The 23,515-nt window shown below is 39.5% G+C and overlaps 2 protein-coding genes across 6 annotated transcripts in view; one reads left to right on the top strand and one right to left on the bottom strand.

Annotated features, from left to right (window-relative positions):
- PACRGL (parkin coregulated like) overlaps nucleotides 1–23,515 on the top strand; it is a 53,304-nt gene that overhangs the window by 15,084 nt on the left and 14,705 nt on the right. For 2 of the 3 annotated variants that reach the window (XM_045019175.1, XM_045019173.1), the window contains 7 exons: nucleotides 640–730; nucleotides 5,055–5,189; nucleotides 9,053–9,160; nucleotides 13,677–13,757; nucleotides 15,263–15,406; nucleotides 15,780–15,830; nucleotides 16,672–16,785. In XM_045019175.1, coding sequence (XP_044875110.1) covers nucleotides 640–730; nucleotides 5,055–5,189; nucleotides 9,053–9,160; nucleotides 13,677–13,757; nucleotides 15,263–15,319 — 472 coding nt within the window. In that variant the 3' untranslated portion in view covers nucleotides 15,320–15,406; nucleotides 15,780–15,830; nucleotides 16,672–16,785. The remainder of the gene's footprint in view (nucleotides 1–639; nucleotides 731–5,054; nucleotides 5,190–9,052; nucleotides 9,161–13,676; nucleotides 13,758–15,262; nucleotides 15,407–15,779; nucleotides 15,831–16,671; nucleotides 16,786–23,515) is intronic. The other variant, XM_045019174.1, reaches the window with a different exon arrangement.
- KCNIP4 (potassium voltage-gated channel interacting protein 4) overlaps nucleotides 16,342–23,515 on the bottom strand; it is a 764,317-nt gene continuing 757,143 nt past the window's right edge. For 2 of the 3 annotated variants that reach the window (XM_045019170.1, XM_045019172.1), the window contains exon 6: nucleotides 22,275–22,593. In XM_045019170.1, the coding sequence (XP_044875105.1) occupies nucleotides 22,342–22,593 (252 nt within the window). In that variant the 3' untranslated portion in view covers nucleotides 22,275–22,341. Of the gene's footprint in view, nucleotides 17,668–22,163; nucleotides 22,227–22,274; nucleotides 22,594–23,515 lie in introns of those variants that run through there. The other variant, XM_045019171.1, reaches the window with a different exon arrangement.

The raw sequence follows: 23,515 nt of genomic DNA, 5'->3' as shown, positions 1-23,515 counted from the left end.
GATAAATATCAGCACATTAAGTATCAGAGGGGTAGCCATGTTAGTATGTATCCACAAAAACAATGAGGAGTCCGGTGGCACCTTAAAGACTAACAGATTTATTTGGGCATAAGCTTTCGTGGGTAAAAAACCCCACTTCTTCAGAGGCATGGAGTGAAAATTACAGATACAGGCATAAATATACTGGCACATGAAGAGAAGGGAGTTACCTATACAGGTCTGTCGCATCTTACGCACATTTAACATGCGCAAATTCAGCTTTATGCGATTGGCAAAAAAAACCACAACAAAAAACAAAACAAAAAGAGAAAAATAACAATGTAAATACTGTTCCTGTAGTGTGGGCAATTCCGCCCGCCATTACTCAATGTAATTTTGACTACACGTGGTTTTCCCTTTACGCGCTGACTGCGGAACGTAACCCCAGCGTAAGATGAGACAGACCTGTAGTGTTCTGCCCAAATAGGGCTGTGCATTTCACTGGGAAGGCAGTGCATATTAGAAGTGTCTATATACCTTTACAGTGATTTTTGCGAAACAATTGCAGATCTTTTGGTATGAATAGCATGTTAAAGAAATTTACTGTTATATGCTGTTTATTTTTCTCTACCATTTACTAACTTTTGTTTTACCTGATAGGTTGGTTCATGGCTCAGTAAAACACAAATTACAGTGGGAATGTCTTCCTGAAACTCTTCCATTTGATCCTCTTCTTATTACTTTAGCTGAGGTAAACTTGCTTTTCTTGAATAATAGAATAATACAATGCTTTTTTGCCATGCAAATCTCAAAAATGAAATTGGCATGCATTATTCAAAGAGGTGGGTAATTGAATGTTGATAACTACTATAACTAAAACAGCTGTTTACATATTACTTCACGTCAAGTGCCAACTCACTCTGATATCTAGATACTGTTGTGATTGGTGGTTTTCTGGAGACCCAAACTAAAATCTTACACAAATTACAAGAATAAATAATATTCAGATGTTGAGCATTTAGAGGCAAATCCAGTTTCCAGTGTCCAGACCAGCTATTTCAGTTGGATAGTGGGAACCTTCACGGGAAGGAACATGGGGAGGAACAGTGGACCTGCATAGAAGCAGATACTTTGTACTCCTCCAAACATCTCCAAGGAACTCGAACACATATTTTACCCCTCTTAGTTTTATTCCTAACTGTTATACCTCATTTTTATCTCAGTGTGGAATCCAAAAAGTTATATTCCTTAGGGGTTGTAACTAGTGAATCTTTCTGGATTACTGGATGAGCTGTGTCTGGTGGACACTCACTAGTCTCCTTTATCTGGATCCAACCATTGGATCCCATGTGCTCTTAGGCTGGCAGAGACTGGAGAGAGTCTGGGTGTTGTCTTTAGGTCTCTATGCGCACTCTCAAGATGTACTTCCTCTCTCTGGTATTCCTTCCTGAGAGAGAGCATTCTACAGTCCTATTGGCTAGGCCCTGAATCTAGTGCCAGCTCTTCCAAGCCTCCCCCATAGCTCTTGCATGCTTCTAGAGTTGTACTGAAGTTATGGATCCACTGGATTACTGTTCCCCTCTTCAGGGAATAGAGAACAGTAAAAGCAAGAGGCACACAAACTTTGCAACAGAATTACTAAATCAGTTGTACTTTACTTACAAACAAAGCACGAGATATACCTCTATAGAAAATAACAAAAACCTTTATGCAAAACTCTCCTTCCAGTGCCCTCACCACTCCAGGAGTGCTTTGGTCAGTCCTTTCAGGATCCCAAGACTCTCCTTGCCACCACCATTATTGTCTTCTCCTCCTCCCTCCTTCCCCACCCCCAAAAATTAGTGAGAGCCTTCGCAATATAAGGTTGCTGTCCCCACTTTCAAGTGACTTTCCTCAGTGGCTTTGAGTTCCTCATCAGGTGATTTGATGGTTGGGTACATACTCACCTAGGAGAACTAGTTCCACTGGGTAGCAGCTAGCTTATTGTTTTAGGATGTTTCCATTTGAATGGGAGACCATCCAGATTAATGACTCTTGCTTTGTCTGCATTATTAGCCCTTTGCTAACACTTCTGGGATCCTCACTCTGAGGTGGAGTTTTGATATAGATATGTACAGACATACCCTAATCCATCACACCTTTCCCAGTGAAGGCCTAAGGGATAGGTTTTAGTGGCATCAGGAGATGCCTTTTTCTCTCTGTCCTTGGGCTTTGGATCAGCTCTCTCTCCTTTTGCATACTCTTTGCTACACTAACTAGAAAAGGCAGAGGGGAAGGAAGATGAAGCACCTAATGGCTGCTGATTAGCAATTGCAATCAAAAATGCTAGTGGCTAGAAGGAAAACTTCAAGTAAAACCATCTTCCTAATCCAATATGAAAAGAGAAGTAAAGAGGAACAGCTGTTCATTCTTTCTTCCTTTCTACCCTTTGCAAACATCACATGAGTAGGATTCAGTCAGAGGGTGACTCGGGAACAGAAAGGACTGTTAGATTACAGTGTTTTTTCTTGCCTATAGAGTTGTAGCTTTCCTTCCCATCAATCTAAGAACAAAAAATAAGCATGTTAGCTAAATGTTTCAGTGAAAAAGAACAGTAGTTAATAATAGTGGTGTTCAATTGTCTTTATGCTTCAGAGGCAACTTCCCCTTGAATCCATTTGTCTTTGTTTTATCTGTATACGAACTTGGGAAGACAGGGATTTACAAGTCCTTATTTGGAAGATTTTGTTCACAATTATAAGAGCTAGAAATCTTAAATTGTGTACAATCTTAATCTATCATGGGAGTTAAATGAATACATAAAATAGGCCAGATGTGGCCTATATGCTGGGAGTTTGAGTATGATTTAGAGATTAGATTCTGTATTTTATGCATTGTACATCAACTGACAATAATGCTGTTCTGTAATCCTTTTAAAATCTCCTTTTGACCTTATATAGGCCCAATAAATACTTGTCCTAATAATGCTTTCTGAAGAACTGGAACATTTCAGTATAGCTCTTTATGTAGCTTCTGATAACGTATTGCTCTATTTTAATAGTTTTGTGTCTTAATATTATTTTAAATTGTTCTTGGAGACATTTCTCCTAGGAAATGAGAACTCTGTAATGGATTTCCAGCAATATTTTAAGAGAATTAATATTTTGAAAGCGAGTAAGCTTTTAATAAACCCATAGAGAGATTGTAAAATGTCATTGTCAAAAGATACTATATCCCTAGTGTTCAACAGACTTTCAACTGAGGGGTAATGTTCAACCAAAACAGTTATTTTATTACGATTAGTCACTGTCAGTTTCTATAGATACCTGTTAGCTGCAATATATTTGTTTTTGAGCCTTCAGTAAGATGTAGTTCTCAAATTGGAGCAAGAGTGTGGGTGGGAATTACAGCTCCCAAGAAGCTAATCTAACCAAGTTACATCCCACAGTGATTAACCATCTTCAAATATTATCTTTGTTTTTAGTATGTTTATCAGTTTGAGCAGTAGAATATTTTTTAAAAATAATCTTTCTCCATAATTTGGGTTATGGAAGAGTAATGGAAAGTTGCAGAACAAACAAGAACCCAAAAGATCTGTGGATTTTGCTGTTCTTTATAATAATATTTATTTTATTGGGAGTGACCACTATAATTAAAGTTGCATAAGGATTTCCATTCAAATCCTGTTTTCGGTCCCTTTACAACCTTACAGCACTTTCATTCTAAGGCCTGAAATATTTCACACTAGGGCTCTGTCTAGTGGTAAATTTTCTAAAATCCTGAGCAAAACCATCCTGAAATTTCAGATGTTTACATCTGAAACCATGAAATTGACTATTTTTAAAAATCCTATGACAGTGAAATTAAGCAAAATGGACCGTGAATTTGGTAGGGCCCTAGATAGATCATTGTGGTGTGAAAAGGAAGGCCTTTGGCAGAGCTGAGTTTGGATCTCAAAGCTTCAGCTCCTGTAGGGAATCCTTTGATTCTTTTGTGGTTTCAGAGATTCTCCTGTCAGTCACCAGTTTCCTGGGTGTAAATAAATTTAGGTCCAACCCAACTATGCAAAGAGAACCTTCTCTTCAGTGAGTTAATCTTGCTCACTGGAAGTGGGGCCTTGTAAACCAAAATGAATCAGTAAGCAGCCAGGAAACCTAGTAGAAAATATGCTCAAATTTATCCTTACCTTCTGCTCTTTGTACTGCTCACTACAAATTACTTTGTATCCAGTATTATTTCCTGATTTTCCAACATTTGGCAGAGAGTTTGCCTTAAAAGACATTCAACAAACTTAAATTTAGAGCGTGTCCACATTTGAAATTCTACAGCAGCACAGCTCCAGCGCTTCAGTGCATGCACTACCTATGCTGACAGGAGGGGTTCTCCCATCAGTGTAGGTAATCCACCTCCCCAAGATGCAGTAGCTGGGTCGACGGATGAATCAGGTCAATCAGTGGTGTGGATTTTTCACACCCTTGAGTGATGAACTTTTTAGTGTAGATCAGGCCTTAGAGTCCTGTATCAGACATGCGAGGCTGAACCTGAGCTATGTTTAGATGCTTTTGAAAGAAAAAATAATCTCTTAATATTTGAAGTGGCTGAGGGACCTTCTTTCACAGAACAAATCAAGGATTTCTGCCATATCGATTGTGAGTTCCTGTAACTCCTGTGATTCAGGATATCACAAGCCTGCACATTTGTACTGCTTTAAAGTGTCAGCCTTGTACCATGTTCTGTTTTCATTAAGGGTAGAGAAATCCCTTAGAAAGGTCATCTATTTTCTATTCATGGGGCTGTGGATAAATTAGTTTGGGAAGATGGAATGAAAATAAGGAAGTACATCTGTTGATGAAAATGACCATATTAAAAGGGTAAAAGTATTCTTTCACATACCAAGGAAAAAACCTGAATATTTAGTGAGCAGAGATATACTCAATAAATCCACATGGTGGAGTAAGTGTATTTTATGTTTTTGAATGGCTGCAATAAAACATAAGCAATATATTGCTGCTAGAGGGAACCTTTTGATGTTTTAATGTAATGTTGTGTTAAAAGTTACATATTAAGAAAATATATTTTCTATATATATATAACAGGGTCTAAGAGAGACAAAACACCCATATACATTTGTATCAAAGGAGGGCTTTAAGGAATTACTCTTGGTTGAAGATGCTACTGAAAAAGCAATTCCCTTGTTGCCTCGTCTGATTCCAGTGTTAAAGGCTGCTCTGGTATGTTTCTCTTATTTTTCATTTATTGTACTCTTGGATTTTTTTTTTCTTACAGAGATGAAGTCTAAAGAAAAAGGTCAGTTTGATACAAGTGTTGCAGATGGGAAACTGTCTGAGTCCTGGGATGACAGTAGCAACCCGTGAGAAGTGGGGCAGCTCTCAAATGACTCTTTAAGCTCTGAGAGTATGTCTACACTGCAGTGTAAGCCTGTGCTTGAGCCTGGGCTCAAGGCTACACCCCTCCAGCCCATCTACACTGCAGTTGTGTTAGCCCAGGGCTCGGTCCCAGGACCTTGCAGGGCTGGAGGGTCTGAGCTCAAGTCAAGCAGGGTCTGAGCCCTATTACTGTGCAGTGTAGTTGCAACCCCACTTGACTCAGGTCCCGGGAGTCATCTGGAAGTATCCCACATCTTCCTTAGTCCTCTCTATCCCAAGAATCTGCACTCTATTGAAAACAGAAGTCCCTTCCCTCCCTCCCCGTTTGCAAACAGAGGCAGCTCAGGTGAGTGTTAACCCATTCTATTCTGAGCACCAATCTGCAAGCACGTTATCAGAGAGCCTCCTGGGTGTGCAATGGAGAGCAAACCAATCAAGCCTTTTGCAAAGCAGTGTGCTTTCTGGTAATGTGCAGGGTGGGCAGTAAAGTTTTCCCACAGTATATCATGTTCCTAAGGCTAGAGTGACCACACTTCAGGGGGGAGGGGAAGGAGGACTGCTCTAGGGACTCTGAGATATAATTATTTTGATATGGCTCTGCACACTGCAGTGTGGACACCAGAGCACTAGGTTCGAGCACAGGTCAGAAAATTCTTAACTACGGTTAAAATATAATGTAGATGCTCAAGCCTATGGTTCCCTAAGACAGGTCAGCTAACTGAATTCCCATTAACCTTGGTCTTACGTTGCAGTGTAGACATACTCAGAGTATGGGAAACAGGCACCAATAGAACTTCAACATCATTGTGCTTTATGTATAATATGCATACAATCAGAGGTAAAATGAACAGACCCCAAAGCAAATAGATAAGAGTGTTTTATGTAAAGATTGAAATAAAATTAAAGGGGTTCAAAGGATGAAATGGAATAGATCAATGGGGAAAGAGGAATAACATTAGAAAATGGGATTAAGCATGCTTTTTAAAAATATGTATTACAGTAATGCGTCTGAAGGAATTGAAAGGTTATGGCAAGCCAAAAGTCTTAGGTTGGAATGGACCTGTATGGGGACTCTTAATACAATGGCCCAGATCTGCAAAGATACTTAGGTGCCTAAACCCCAAATTTAGGCTCCTTTGCAATCCCGAAAACCCCATACTTGGCTGCCATCCAGCCCTGTAGGAACTTGAACTCAGTGTTAAATTTCCACTAAAAGTTCCCTAGTCATGTAAGTATCTGCCTCTGAGCATGCACACTGCTGCCTCATTCTAGGCATCTGGATTCGTCTCTCCCACCTAAGCCTTATTGTTGTCCATAGCCGGGAGAGATAGGCGGAGAAGAGCGGTTTTGTCTGTGGGGCCTGATCTGATCGGCATGCTCAGAGGATCAGCATTGCAACGCCTAGCTCCCTTTGTGGATCTGGGCCCAAGTCTCTTTTCAGGGTTATACTCCTAGTTTTCCCACTGACTTGTTGTGTGAATTGAACCAAGTCATTTAATTTTGCTGTGCTTCCGTTTGTTCACGTATAGAAGTATCGTAATTGTTATTTACCCCATGGGTTTTACAGGGATGGATTAATATTTGGAAATTCTTTGATTCTTATGTTACGGGCACTACAGATGAATCAAGTAATATTCATGGGCACCGACTGTGGGTGCTGCAGGGCTGGAGCACCCACAGGGAAAAATTATTGGTTGCTCTGTACCCACTGGCAGCCAAGATCCCCTCATCCCCCACCCCACCTCCTCCTCTCCTGAGTGCACCACATCCCCGCTCCTCTGCCTGCCTCCCAGCGCTTCCCGCCTGGCCACTGTCGAACAGCTGTTTGGTGGCGTTAGCACGCTCTGGGAGGGAGGAGGAGGAGTGGGAATGTGGCACGCTCAGGGGAGGAGGTGGGGAAGAGGCAGGGTGGGAATTTGGGGAAGGAGTTGGAATAGGGACAGGGAGGGGGTGGAGTTGCGGTGGGGACTTTGGGGAAGGAGTTGGAATGGGGTGGGGCAGGGCCTCATAGAAGGGGCGGAGTGGGGGCGGGGCTGAGGTCAGAGGGGTGTTGAGCACCCACCAGCAGGAGCCAAAGTCGGTGCCATGGTAATATTTGTATTCTTTATCAGTCCCTTAGGCCTATTCTGGCAGTTCTAGTTATTCAAACTTTTTCAGTGTTTATCCTTTTTCTTTGAACTTTTTCCCAGTTGTTTTCTTACAATGTAATGCTGAAAATGAAATGCATTTCTCTAACTGAGGTCTAAGAAGTACTTTATGTACATCTAATCCTTCCATTACCACTGCAGTTCAGTATAACACATAGTTGATCATTACACAAAACAGTCATTAGTGTTCTGTAACACATTTGTTAATGATCCACAATAGATCCTTCCAGGAACCTCATTCAATATCTTTTTCCAACCTAACGCTACAATAGTTACTCTGGGTTTACTGATTTATTAGCTAAAATATTACTTACTATACTATAATTCCAGCTAATCCACATTTCTTGAATGCTTTTTAAAAATGCTAAGGGGTAATGTAGCAAAAACCTGACTAAAACTGAGATTCTGTAGATGGACTTGTCACAGTTTCAGAGTAACTGCCCCTGTATTCAATCCTTCATATTTCACTTCAGGCGTGTCCAGTCAAGTCTCAGGTCTGCAGCCATCACCAGTCTTTGTGTGGGGACCCTTGCCGCACTCCTATCTGACATCGGGTTTTAATCCTGCACTTAGCCCTGCCTTACACTGGGATAACCCCAGAAAGCCAGTCTGCCTAATGGCCAGCACCTGTAACATTGATTTATCTCTCCAAGGGCTATGAGCAGTGTATTGCCAGCAGTTACAGGTTACCACGCAGCTCTTTCTAAGCAAGCACCTTTAGTTTTAAGGTGAAAGCATTACAGAGAAGACATAATAAAAGCAATAAACTGATTTAAACACACATTAGACATACCAGGAGCCACCCATCAGTCTTATGGGGCCCTAGTAGGCCAAAGTAGTTCGCATGGTTGGGGCTCCTCTGTAGGGAAGGTCCTGTCCTTTTGCAGGGTCAAAAAGAAGACCCTGAGTCAGTTCACACACGGCCTTTTTAAGCCAAAAATGCTTTATTATCCTAGTCCCAGGAACCCAGTTTGAATCAGTATATGTGAACCTCCCCGAGGAGGTGATTTCTCTCTGGAGATCTTCAGTGAGTAATTCACCTTAATCACCCCCACATACACAGTTTTAATTCCTGAAGGAGCTCTGGTAACCCTCCCACAGGGAGTAGAACATAATCACATTCCCTGTCCCACAGTGTTACATAAACGTAATAAAATATGTTCCCCCAAAGATACTGCATGCTGTTTAACTACCTAGCTTGCTCTCCTATCAAATAAATAAATGATTAGTTGTCACACTACAGAATAAATGAAAAAGTCTGTTTCATTCTGAAACTTGCCATCAGCATCCAATATTGGATGCTGTAGTGTGTTTGTTTCCTTTTTTCCCCCTGAAAATACATTGGCACTTAAATGTTACATGCTTGATATTAACATATTCAATAATGCTGTACTTGTGTTTCTAAACCTCTTCAAACATTAGTGTCAGTGCTTTGAAAAAATAAAGCACTGTGTAAGTGCTAATTATTGTACTCCAGAGATTGCTGTTTTAGTGAGCTTGCACATTTGATTGTGGATTACTGTTTAATAGCAGTTTATTAATTTTTCTCCCCCTTGCAAGGCCCATTCAAATGGTGAAGTATTTGAAAGAGGATTGAATGCTTTGATACAGCTGAGTGCCATTGTTGGCCCTGCTCTTAATGATCAGCTGAAACACTTACTCACAAGTGTAAGTACAAAAAAATAGACACAGTAACTGTACCTCTTCATTTCTTATGTTACTTTTGTTTAGAGACTTCCTGTCATTTCACACAAAGATGATGGAACTTTCAGCTGTTCCATGAAAGGCATTTCTTGATAAGCTTTAGCAGAGATTCATAGTTTTATTTTATTATATGGTGAATTATAGCACTGTAACAGTCAGTATAGCTACTAGACCAAAAGAACAATTTGTACAATAAACCTCCCTAAAGACTGAGACAAATTAGTTACTGTGTTTTGACGGGACATTGTTTATTTATTATAAAATTACCTCTGAATTTTAAATATTAATATTTAGTAACAAAACCCATTAAAGTTTCTGTGATGGGGAGGACTAGGTCCTGAGGCCCCCTGGTGAAGGCCTTATGGCCCTGCCATACCCCACCTGAGAAAAGGGCCGTAGAGAGGTCCTCCGAGCTGCTTAGAGCGGCTGTGTGGGCAGCAGCCAATCAGGGCCCAGCAGGCTAGTATAAAAAGAGCTGCAGGGCCAGACTGAGCGCAGTTCCTTGCAAGAGCTGGAGGAGAGTGGATGGTGCTCCAGGCTGGTTGCTGGGACTCCATGAAGTCAAGACCCTGAGATCAGGGTGTAGAATGTGCAGGAGCCACAGGGAAGTGGCCCAAGGAATTACAGCAGCAACACAGTTTATTTAAAGGGACATTGAGGAAGGCTGCTATCTATAGGGTCCCTGGGCTGGCACCCGGAGTAGAGGGCAGGCCCGGATCCCCCCCAACAGCTACTGGGAAAGTGGCCTGGACTTTGAGGCACCCCAGAAGGGGAACTGAACTGTAATGGCTCAGCTGAAGAGCTGGGACCAGAAAGGCCTGAGAGGATGAAGACATTGCCTCCAGGGAAAGAGACCTGGGGCACTGCTGTATTCCAGAACAGGGACAAACAAAGAGAGATGTTATGGAGGGCACTGAGAGAGTACCCCGAAAGGGATTTGTGTTGCTTTTATCTCACAGACATACTGTGTTTGATTTGGCTGGAGGGCTGAGTCAGCGAAGACCCACCACAAACAGAAAGAGAGTGCAGGCACACACAGTTGGCCAGGGGGCACTCACGAGAGGTGAGTGCAACCCCATTACACTGGTAACAGAAGTGGGATTGTTCGGACCAGCCCCTGCAAACAAGAGGACCATGGAAGAGCTGATAAGAGCTCTAGGCCAGCAGCAGCAGGCTGTGGCAGCTTCAAAGCCTCAGCAAGCCACCCAGCAACAGCACGGCAAAACCCTTCAGGGGCTTCAACAGCAGCAATTCCAGGATCACCAGTCTCAGGCTTGGCAGGGAGCCTGGCGGCTAAAACAGCATCTACCCTCGCCCGGCTGCTGCAGGTGCCACAGAGGAAAGACTCAGAAGACCACCACCGCGGAGCTGTAGGTACTATGGGCAAGGAGGTGAGGTGAGATGGATTCACCTTGATACAAGCCATGGTTGTAAGTCCAGCCTGGTTGCCATGAGGGTTGCTGGGACCAGTAAAGGCCAGGTGAAAAAAGACACCTGGCCATGAATGGCTGGGGCCCAGGTTATAGATAAGGCAGAACAGAGGACCATTGGGACTCCATTTAGGGCTTGGAAGGCTGCCCCGGGGACAGTTTTTTTTTCCCATTGTGGGGAAATGGGCCACATAAAAAGCTATTTCCCCCCCCCCCCCAAAAAAAACAAAAAACTCTTACCTCAGGAAGGCAGTACTGGTACTATCATAGTCCCAGGACTCCCTGTAATTGGCAAACCTTGTAGACAAGGAAGAAGGACTGAGGCCCATGTGATAGAAATGGGAAAGCAGTTTAAACAACCCTTTTGCTGATGGGAAGACCCAGCCTCCATTGTCTGTCCTGAGGGAAGAGAACATGGGGAATGTACCTAATGTTGCAGGAACTGAAGCAGGGCCTTGAGAAGGTGAAGCTGGCGCTGGCGGCCAAATGTAAAGAGGTATCCAAAGAAAGCAAAACGTGTCTGCCTAGTGAGCGAGACACTGTGTATACAAAAGATGATAGGCAGGTGAAGGAGGTGAGCTGAACTAAAACCTGGAGGAGGATGTCTCCAATCTAAAAGATAGACAGAAGGAGTTGGAGCATCTGCTTGTTTTGGAGAGGGAATGCTCTGCCTATTATAGAAACCAGTGGGCCCATACAGAAATAGAGGTACAGGAGAGAGAAACTCTCTCCTTGAGCAGAATTCTGAAAGAAAGCCAGCAACAGAAGCTGAATCTAGACAGGACCCAGCAAGCCTTAGAGCAGCAGCTTACCATACTGGGAAAAGAGCCAGAGACTAAGACCAGAGAGTACCACGAGGCTTGTGTGGATACCAGTGTGTTGGTTGATGGGCTAGGCACCCAGAAAGGCCTCCCGAAAGGAGTGGGTAGCAGTCTATTAAAGAAGCGGGTGTCCTGTGGTACAAACACTAAGTTCCCATGTACAGCAATGCTGCAATAATGGCAGTAGCCCCCTCAGCCACACAGCAGGCCTCTACTGTAAAGGACTGGGGTAAGTTAGAAGAGAAGGCTGCTACGGCTGATTGGAATCAGGCTGAAATCCTGGACTATGGATACAGGTAGCTCAATACTGGCAGGAGCTGGAAGAGATCTCATCTTCATGGGAAAGGACTGTAGGGCAAGCAGTAAAACAGGAGCAAGAGCTGACTCATCTCAAAGTTGAAAAGGAGACAGCGGACCAACAGTGCTTAGTGCTGCAAAAGGAGCTGACCAAGCTCCAAAACCTGATCAAGGTCCAGCCAAGGTCAAAGTCCAACTCGGCTAAGGAGAAAGCTGGGTTTTTTTGGACTGAAGCCAGTACAGAAGGAAGATGGCTTGGATAGGGACATACTCACCTGCTGAAGCAGAGAGCTGCCTGACCATGGGTCTAAAAACCCAAGAGCATGATATAGTGGCAAAGCAGGGCAACAACTGGACCTCTGCTAAACAGAAGAGCTCTTCTCAGAGGAAAAAGGAAGCTAAAAATGGTCCTAACCTGCTGAATGTCATCCACACAATAGTGTGGGTACAGAAAGAACAAAAGTAGGTGTTGCTAAGCCAGGTATTGAAAGCAGTGGGAAAAACAGTACAGAACTTGGTCTTTGGAAGTCCTGGAAGGGATCTTAACCTGGATAGAGAGATCCTTAATTCTGAAGACTATACGTGCAGATGAATCCAGAAGGACTCCTCTCCAGATCAGGAGGCCACAGTAAAAGAGTTTATTTCTGGGGAAATCCCAGCTCTGTTAACCAGCCTCCAGGCAGTAAAAGGCTTTTACTATCTGAATGCGCCACATGTGGTAAATTATGATATGCCACTGACTATGGAGGGCTACGTGCACTGTATGGGCTACCTACAAAAAGGGGAACCCCGGGCTGTGGTCATTTCATATTTCTCTGAGGAAGGTAAGAGTATTGCCAAGGACCTGGTGGACTTCCTAGTGTAAGCCAAACGAGAAGTCGTCCGCCTTCCCCTTTGCTGAGAAACATGGCTAAAGGGTACCTTTGGTCAAGCCCACCTTTGAGATAGGTTTACTCTGAATAGAAGGAGCTCCTAGAGAGCCTGAACAATGAAAACCTCTCCAGACAAAGAATTCTGAGAGGAACCCTGATTAACTGGGGCAGTGAGATGTTAAAAGCTCTCCAGGTAGAAAGGCCTGAGAGGGAACCCTGCTAAAAAGGGGACAAGGATTATAAAAACTCTCCAGGTAGAAAGGCCTGGGAGAAAAGTATTCTGAAGAAGCAGGGCAAAATTAATAGGTGTGTTGCAGAGCTACTTAAGGAAGGAGTCTGAATTGGAAAATTTCTCCAGGTAAGAGAGGCCTGGGAGGGAACCCTGACCAAAAGAGGCAAAGATTATAAAAGCTCTCCAGGTTGATAGGCCTGGGGGAGAAGATCTTGAGCAATCAGGGCAGAAAGTGAATTTCTCTCCAGGTAGAAAGGCCTGAGAGAGAAGACACAGCTCCATTGGGGTGAGAAACTGCCAAATCTCTCCAGGCAGAGAGGCCTGACAGGGAAACCCTGAGAAACCTGAGCAAGGACTACTAAAGTTCCCTGTTTTTCCCACTGTAAGAGGCCAGGGAGGGAGAGACCTAACAAACAAGGGCACAGACAAGCACAGACAAAGGAACTCCACAGACTATTCCCAGCAACAGTTTCGTATTTCTTTGGTACCCTTGTTTTGCATCAAAAATAGTTGCAAACAGATATAAAAGCTGACTGTATATGGATTTTATACTGCTATCCATCATTGCAATAACTGAGCATTTTCTGCGAAGCTGTTTTTCATTACAAAAAACTTTGTTTTCCCCTTTTGCTTTTGACCATGTGTCTTACTTTGGAATTGCTTACTATGCGTAAAGTAAAATCCTTTTACTGCCTGTAGGCTGCTTTCATTTTCCTGAACTAAGGTGAAGCAATAATCTAAAGCAAAGTAAATGTGGTTGGTTTTCATGCATTGTACTTCAATCATTTTCTTTCCAAGTTATATTTATATTTTTATTTTTTCCAATAGATTTCAAAGAGGTTAATGGACAAGAAATTCAAAGAGCAGATCACTGTTGCGTTACAAAAGCTAGAGCAGTATGGCGGAAAGGTGAGTTGAACAGATTATTCTGCATTTTACATTTTGTTAAAAAATATAAAAACATACTTGAATTTAAATCATATCAAGAAAACTTCTGATTTCAAGTCTCTGAATCCTTCAAATTAGAGCTTTGATCCTGCCAACACTTATACACTTCTGCCCTGATATAACGTGACCCGATATAACACGAATTCAGATATAACATGGTAAAGCAGCGCTCGGGGGTAGGGGGGGAAGGACGACTGCGCTCTCCAGCAGATCAAAGCAAGTTCAATATAACACGGTTTCACCTATAACGCGGTAAGATTTTTGGCTCCCGAGGACAGCGTTATATCAGGGTAGAGGTGTATATGTGCTTAACTCTACAAACGGTGACTACTCTATGTGTAAAATTAAGCATATGTGTAGGTTTTGCAGGTTTGGGGCCTAGTGGTGTTGTGTACTGATTCATAATGTGCAAATAGCTTTATTTTCCTGTATATGAATGGTGACCTAGAAAATAAATAGACTCTACTTCATGTAATACATAGTCACTTGTAGCCTTTTATTTTACATTTCTATAGAGAATACTTTCTGATTTTAAATGATTGTCATACATCCCCACACTAATTTCTTGTGCTCCTTCATAAGAAACATAGGTGCAGACCTTAACATGACATTCCAAGGATCCACACCTACATAGGGATCCACACAGCAGGCCTCTTACTCCCACACTGAATTCCATTCTATGGGACTCCATTGGGAAGTAGGTGCCTGTCCACACAGATGCCCTTTGCAAGTTAAGTGTCTCAAACATTAAACTGTTTCTGCTAGGAGGTGTGTGCATACTTACTGGTGAGATGGAACATTTGCTATTTTTTCCTCCCTAGACACCAGAAGAGCTCTATAGTTCTACTTCCAGGGCTTGAAATTTGTGAGGAAAAAAGTTTATCTACTGCAGTGACATTTAATGTTTTTAAAATACTGGCTTTGTTAGTTAATCTAAAGTATTTAAATGTCCGACAGTAAGCATCAGTTTGATCCAAGTTCCATTTGTATTAACATTTTGTCTTCCCAAACAAACAGGATTTTTTCTAAAGCAATAATAAAACAATTACTAAGAAATACTAAAATTTTGTATATAAAACGTAAGAGAGATTGCATATATCTGATACATTTTTGTACTCTACTTTCCGATTTCCACTTCTTCTTTTGTCCTGTTTTCTACCCTCTCTTCCTGTCCCCTTTTCTTAAGAGAAATTCTCTTACCAACCATTATTACACCCTTCTTTAAGTTCTCTCACTCCTCCATTGTTGTCTTTAAATTATCTCCTAACTCTTATTGAGGATTAATTCTGCCTTTGTCAAACACACAGCTTCTATTGATTTAATTGAGAATTCTTTTGATAGTTTAGTTTGTATGATGGGTGTTTAGATATGTATAATTTTAAGGAAATGTTATAACTCAGATACTTCCCTTAGTTGCCTTCAGAACTAAGTTCTTCATACTGTGTAAACTTCATTTTTATCAACAGGAGAGTGTAGCTATCATCAAATCTAAAATTCCAACCTATTGTTCCATCTCCTCTTGAACGAGAGACCCAGCTAGTCATTTACACTGCATGGTGTGGTTGTGGGCGTCAGAAGCTGACTGTGGATGCTGTTGGAATTTCCTTATGGTACAATTTACAGAATGTTTGTGGTTAGTTTTATTAGAATAATCTGGTTTGGGAGAAAAATGAAGGTTAAGTGAATTGTGTCCATAATATCTTGTAATTATGGCAAACAGTTATATCATTTTTATTATATAAATCTGTTTGTGTATCCAGTCTTATGTTACAGTCAACAATTGGTTATCTACCATTAATTGTTTCAGCTGTAAACAAAGTTAAATGTTAATTCATTTTTGCTGTACATTCTTATTTCCTTAAATAATTCTGTCACACTTACTGTTTATCAGATGTTACATAAAAGGTAGAATTTGATTGTAATTATTAATTAAGCAGTAACTAACTCCCTGCTAAAGTGCATATACATATTTATTTTACATAGGTAAAACTTGCAATGATTTCTTTACATGATGAGTGTTACAGAGATGAAAATGTGAGTTTTCTGTTACAAAAGAACGGATTTAAAACTAGTTGTACGGTGTTGCTCCAGTAGTGTAAATAGTGTAAAATAATCAGGTGTTGATATTGGAATACTGTTTTTCATATTCCATCCCAGTAACCCTTTATTTTGAAAACTGTCACATTGGGAACTTAAATCTTAGCACAGTACTGAATTAACAGTTTAATACTTAATTCAGATGCGTGTATTGAAACAGTAAATCCATTTGGTTAAAGAAATGTCTGTAGTCTAGTATTTTTTCAAAAAACAAAAACATTCTGCTTGTTTTTCTTTCTTGTATTTTATTTTTATATATAGAATTTTTTTATTTATTTTTTTGTACAAAATGTGCACATTTAGTTTACGCAAACACACTACAGCAAATTTCAGGTGTACATGTATTGTACTACTCTTATTCCTACACTGGTGATAGCAGAGCAGCCTTCAGCATTCCATCTCTACACCAGAATAGATACCTGATTTATTTTTGCAAAATAATGGTTGCAGCATTCTTTCTACTCCAGTAGCCTCTTCACAGCTTTTGTGCAGAAATGTCACAATAAAGATTGGCATATCTTCAGTAGCATTTCAAAATATTGGCCTGAAATCACTGAAAACAATAATGTAGTAATTTTTATTTCTTAATTGTAATGGGGGAAAGATAATCCATTTTAATCTTTCAAGTGTGTGTACGTATGTTTTTCTAGGTCCAGAATTAAAGCTGTTCCTACTTTGGTAGAATTAATGTTCCTCAAAAATGTAATAGTAGTACTGCTTATAAACAACACTGATGAATAGCTAAAGTTTCTGCTTCTTTTTCACTCCCTTTTCATAGTAAACAGACCACTGAAACAGATATTAGACTGTCTAGATATTACTGCATTCTGAGCACTGAAGTGAGATGGAAGCTTCAAAAGACCATTATCTCCTTTTTTCCTCATTAAAACCGGTAAGACACGTACTTCTGGAAATGATGGTAAACTTAGATTTTCTTCACAAAGAAATTTGAACTCAAAATCTTTTCAGGTCCTTAATTTTGAGCAGAAAACTTTACTGACAGTCCAACTCGAATTGCACATAAAATATATAGGACTTCAGGTACTCATTTCATGAAAAATTCATAAATGCAGATTTATTAGGTAAGGATGATCTGTTTAATACCTATCAGTGGTACATGTCTATCTGAGTCATTACATTTTTTATTATAAAAAATATTTCTTCCTCTTATGTAAATTAGGTGGGCTTCAGTAAAAGAGGAAAGAAAGCCAAATAAAATTTGGATGTTGTTGCAGGAGATATGTATTGCTCATCAACTGTACCAATCTTTACTCAAAGTATTATGTAAAAATGAGTATTACACAATACAGGGTGATTTCTCTGTAAAACAGAGGTTGACACTTAAAATCCTGGGGCTGAATCCAATACAAACAAGTATCAAAAACAGCTATTTCTGACCTCTTTGTGTTAAAGCCTCTTTTATCTAGGGGTTGGAATGGTAATAAAGCTGTATAATGGCAGATGCTATGCTATTTTTGGGAGTTGTGGGGTAAAACCTAATATTTTTAGAATATCCCATTGGATAAAGGACAAATTATTACATCCTAACCTTTGGGAAATCATTTTTGAGAGGAATGCTTTATAATAAAACAAAACTTATTAGCAGAATACGTGTCTCAGTGTAAAGCTGAGCAATCCTACATATGATAAATGTGGCAAATCCAGCTTTAAGTAATGTTGCAGAATAGTTCACATTTGTCCATTAATTGCAGAGTAAACCACATTGTTAAATCACATTTTCAAAGAGCTGCATGGAACGCATTATGTTTTCATCCTGTAAAGAAGAAAAAAAATACATGTCAGATTATTTTAAGAGTATAAAGGGAAAAAGTGAGTAGAAGTCACTAATGTTAGTTACTGACAGCAGCAACTTGTTCGGAAAAGTGATGATAAAACTTAACACTGAGACGTACTGATTTTAGAAAAAAATATCAGAACTATTAATAGTTACTGTAAATTAAATAAAACTGAAAAGAGCATATTAATTTCATTTGTGTTTTTGTTAATCATTCTATAAAATAGTCTACACTGTTTTGGAGGTAATCAATTAATCTTTTGACACGCTATAAAAATGTCGTAACTTCATATGTGCAGTTTGAGTACAGACAATAACTTCCATATATTTGAAATTGTTGCCTGGCACAGTATATTCTCCCCAAAAAACCCTTTGGCATTATAGGGGACTATTTTGTAGATTGAAGAACAATTTAAAACTGAGTCAGCACGTGCATGCATCACTGTGTGAGCTAAACATCTTGATAATTTTCTCAAATGCATTGTTAAAATTGTTGGCTCCTCAGCTCAGATTTTTCCCCACTGGCAGTATGACATAGCAAGTGTTCTCTGATTCTACTTCTGTTTGTCGATATTAAATAGGGAACTAATTTAATCCATTTTTATTTAAACTTTTAGAGGTGCCTTTACACAGTTATCTTGCTCAGAATCATCAAAATGTACTTGTCATCCTCCACTAAATAAATATACATAATAATGGTGAAGACTCTCAGCAGTCACACTAAAACTACCCCTTATTGTCCACCTCTCAATACCTAAGAAAATAATTTGGTCTTGCATTTGCCTATGTTTTGGACCAAAGGAAGAGTGAATTTAAGAGTAGAGAGTATCTTATGAAGAGTGCTATCTCCTAGATCGAGGTAGCTCCAGCTCCTTTTCAGCTGTGATCTCTCACATAATTAGGGCCTAAATTATTCTGGGCTTTCTTAATAGGTTAAAATCCTTGCCTTGAATTCCACCCAGAAGCTTATTGACAATAAACTCTCAGCACGAAACTCCACCTAATAAACTAGCCTATGTTCTTCTCTAGCTCTAGTTTTCAAGTGGTCTCGTCATGTAGCTAATTACCATAAACTAATCTCAAGGTGAGGGTAACTGTAGCAAGGGACACATTGGAGTGAAAATGGTGAACTTGTATCAGCAAATGCAGCTAGAAGAAAGTGTACTTGTCCATGTACATAACTTGGGCATCTAGGAGCAATCAAGTATCTTCTTAAAACCTCATGGATTCTGCAGCTGTATTTAACAAATGGCATTTGTACTCTCTCACTGAAGTATATTATATCTGCATAATCATATGGCTCCTTCCCCCAACCAACCAACATTATCTGTCTTATATGGATTGAATTGCAGCCAATAGATCCTCTCTCCACTCGATTATTCATTCTACTCAATGAGGTCAGATGTGATAAACAGTAGTAAAATACTTCATAACAAATCCAACAACAAAACATCTGTTTATGATGTTCTAAACAGAATCAATAAATACCAATTACCTACCAGCAAAAAATGTCTCTACTACTAGAGTTGTGATGCTGTGTGGAAAGCTGTCCAAATTTCCTCTTTAATAATAGGATAGAACACCAGTCTTCGTAATGGTAGCAAGCCCACTTTTTACCCACTGCACTGTACAGCTGTCCTACTTCTTATGGTCTTTTTTAGGAAAACTTTGGGCCTGACAGATAAATGTAGGTCTAGCCTGTGTTTTAAAAGCTTCTTTCAACACTCTTTCTCAGTTCCGAAATAGGAAATGAACAAGTGAATCTGTTCTTAGTCTTCCTATTCCATCAACATTGTGATGTTGCTTTGTACTTCAACTATAAATCAGTGGCTGTTCGAAATAATTTATTCATTCTGAGCTAATAACACTCAGATATCTTGTTAGACAACTGACGATAGTGCTAGTATAGGGTTTTAGGCCAATGCCATTAAATCTAGTGGTACTTTTGGCCTCTCTTTATTATCCGTTATGCAAGACCGCTGATATATTGAAATTGTAATCAGTGCTATTGGCTTGAGCAGTTACAGGGTTTTTTTAAGTTAATAACTAGTGTAGAAGACTACTAACTACATTAGTTTCATCTATGTACAATTATCCAACTATGGCTAGTTGGCAAGTGTAGCAAACACAATTACAGTATCAACTCCTAAATTATAGAAAAGTATCAGAAAAACTGCATTTCACACTGTATGAATATTAACTAACACATTAATCTTGGTGATATGGGCTAATACACACACAAAAAACCATTTTTAAATAAAACAAGGACCTAGTACTGGCATTGGCAGTTGAAGGCTGATTTTGATCCTGCTATTCTGAAATAATTGTATTTCAGAAACACACTGTGGAAATGCAGTTACACAGAATAATTTTGCAGAAGAGAATTTCTCTGTTTTTGGTTCATATATGTATTGTTTTATCTCTAAAATTGATGAATAAAAGATAACAGAGTGAACCTATTGCAAGAAGTAGAATGAGCAGTGAGAAATTCCATTGTTTAATAATAAAGATAGAATCTATGAAATTAAGTCTGGCTACAATACCGAAGCTAGATGTTGTATACAGTTGGAAATTAAAAAAAAAAAAAAGATTGTTTGGCCAAGAGTGATTAGATGCTTGACGTGTCATCTTCCATGTCGCCACTTGTAATTTTTAGTGTTAGCCTAAACAAAGTGTCCATATCTAACCCAACCATGCTTATCATTAAGCTCTCTTTTGAGTGAACTGAAGCTCATCAAATGTGGGTTTTAAGGAGTATGGGGAAGAACAAAACACTGAGAATATCTGCTGATAGTCTTGAAAAGCTAAATTCCAGGCATTGATGCCCAACACCCTAACAGCCGTGGCAAGATGTAGGAGATGAGTTCCCAAATTACTGGGTCCCAAAGTATGTAGGGATTTAAAGGTGGTCACTCATGCTATGAATCAGAGATGGACTATAGCTGCCCAGTGCCAACATATCTGATTACTCAGAAACAGCAAAGGCTATAACAGCCTGCTTAAGCCATGAATCATTCTGGAAAAGAACCACATTGTAGCCCTTACTGCACAATCCTCCTCTATTCCTATAGATGAATTTTCCTACCTATCCACATCATTGCCATCTTGTCCAGACTCCATCTGTAATTTTATACCCAGCCTTATCCAAATCTGTTAGGCACTGAGGAAATAGCAGAATTGGCATTTAATGAGAGGGAGACCATATGCCATCTGCCTACTGGTGATCAGTCTGCCTGAGCAGCCTTCCAGACATACTGAACAAGAGAAGTGACAAGATAAAACCCTACAGCACCCTATATCAGATCTCTCCAGGAAATAAAACTTACTCAGCAACACTGCAATCTTAGAAAGGAGTAGATCCACTGCAAAGAACACCATCGACACTATGGTCAGTGGTATCCAAAGCTTATCAGCCACCATGAGAAGTGCTATTAAGAATAGTACATCATTGACTAGGTCTCTATACCCTTTCACTATCTCCTTGTCTTTGAACCAACAGGAATTTCCCATGGAATACCTAGAGATGCAAATAAAAAAAAACTAACAAAAGTCCATACCATCTTTTATATTTCCTGTGCAGCTTTTGAGATATAAGGTGTTGCTCATGGATAGACATGCTTTTCCTAGTCTTGTTTACCCATTCTATATTGCTGGCTCCCTTCTCTCATATACCAAGAGGGCAATACATTGACTCTTGTTGTTGTTTTTCCTAATCTCCTTTCCCGTATCCAAGAAAACCCAAATAGAGCTGGTATGTCCACTGAAATCTACTGTACTTTACTGTATTTATTGTTAGACAGAATTGATGGTTTTAGTTTGTTATAGCCATTGACAGTTCTTTTCTCAAGAAAATCAATCTGTGTGATCTAATCAATTGTTGCTAGCCCTTTCCCCAGTTTGGATCTCAACACTTGATCTAATGTAGTTATGACACCCTCTGTATGTACCATGCTCCTCTAATAGCTTGTAACCTTGTACAATGTACAAATAACAAGTAGCTTTGGTGTTTTCTGCAATTTTATTATGAAAAAAATAATACTTATTTTTATAAGGCTGTCTTGTCTAACTGTAGATAAATTCTTAAATAATAGCACATTCAATTATCCTACAGTGAATAAATGTGAGTTCTGGCAGATATTTACCCATCACAAGACTCAGATAAATATTCACATAACAAACAGTTTATTGTCTACTACATGGTAGCTTTGCACAGGAAGAGAGGATGCAAACACACTAGTAGAATAGGTGGACATTAGCTTTTAAAAAACTATCACCTCTATGAATACAAATATTGTATATGTTTGCATATGTAACTGATTGTTTTGTAGAACAGTTTGCCAGACCCATTTTTTTGTAAAGGTGCCTAGAAGTGTAAGCTACCTCTTTACACCCAAATCCTAATTGGTAGTACCATGTGACATCCATTTAGCCAGCTGATAGAAGTAACTAAATAGCTCACATTTATCATTACTTACTTTTTGGCAGCTTTCAATGAATTCATCTATGGTAACTACCCCATCTTTATTCTTGTCCATTTTCTGTCCAGAAAGAATAAGAATATTTGCTTAAATCATGGAAAAAATCCTACGTAAAAACACTTACTTTATTTACTACTTATTTCAGAGTTATACTGCAGGCTGGTGGCCACCCAGGTCAGGATATCATTTTGCTAGACACTACAAGTACATTCCAGTCCCTGCACAGGGAAGATAGAGTAACAAAAATAATGCGCAAAATTGTTTGCCAATCAAAACATGGGATTTTTCTTGTAGACCATCCTTTTTTGTTGTCTTGCCCTACCTGGAAAAATGTTTCCACATGTTGTCTAGGGGCGTCCTCTTTGAGAACAGGATAAGTGCATTTTCCCATCATATCATATATAGCTTTCATAATATCAAGCATTTCCTGAAGAGAAAAACATGTTTATGTAAATGTTTCTTTTGAGCATTTATACTTTAGAAGAAATATTTAAGACTGTGCCACAGTCAAATTGTGATTGAACAACTTCAGGAATGTAATGCACATGGATCACTTTGAAATTTAAATTAGCTACTGCAGCTTCCATACGTTCTACAATAGAGAGAAACAGATAAAACATCTTAAGTAACTGAAAACCCTTAAGTAGATGCAGATTTATGCTTCTGAATTTAAATGCTTTATGATATCTAAAAGTCCAATGATATTGTGGAAAGAAAGCTCCTGTGGACCAATAAGTGGAAACAAACCAAAATATATATATATGTAGCAGATGGCAATTGGGCAAAAATCACATCACCTCCCTGTGTGTTTCCCTAGCTTTTGTAAGGTGCTTTGAGATATGTCGCTGGAAAGTGTTCTATAAGAATGATTACAAACATGTAATTCATCTGCCAGTATGCTGAATAAAATACAACTTTTTTTTTTTTAAATATAGTAATCTTTATGCAGTGTCTTGCTGAAACTGTTAGTACCAGTATAATTTACAGTAAACAGATTAGGAGCCTGATCTTGCAAAAACTTATGTGCGTGCTCACTTCACATGTGCATTGTCCCATTGACTTTGATGAGTAAAGTTCAGCATGTACCTAGTCTTTGCAGAATAAGGCCCTTATAATAAGGAAATAATAGCATTTTAATACATTATGTGTTAACAAAAAATTATCAGGGATAGATTTTTTTTTAAAAGTGTTCACTTGCATTTCTGGATACACATTTTTATGTACAACTACCCTACCTAGTTCTTGCACTTCTGTGGGCAAATGTAGGTACTCAAAGGCATACGCATTGTACCTCTTCCTTAAAAAATTTGGCCAGCTATGTTATCTATGACTACTAATAAAATCTAAAG

Source organism: Mauremys mutica, chromosome 5 (assembly GCF_020497125.1).
Source record: "Mauremys mutica isolate MM-2020 ecotype Southern chromosome 5, ASM2049712v1, whole genome shotgun sequence".
NCBI lineage: Eukaryota > Metazoa > Chordata > Testudines > Geoemydidae > Mauremys > Mauremys mutica.
Note: the sequence above shows the minus strand (reverse complement) of the source record. Positions and strands in the feature narration are given on the sequence as shown.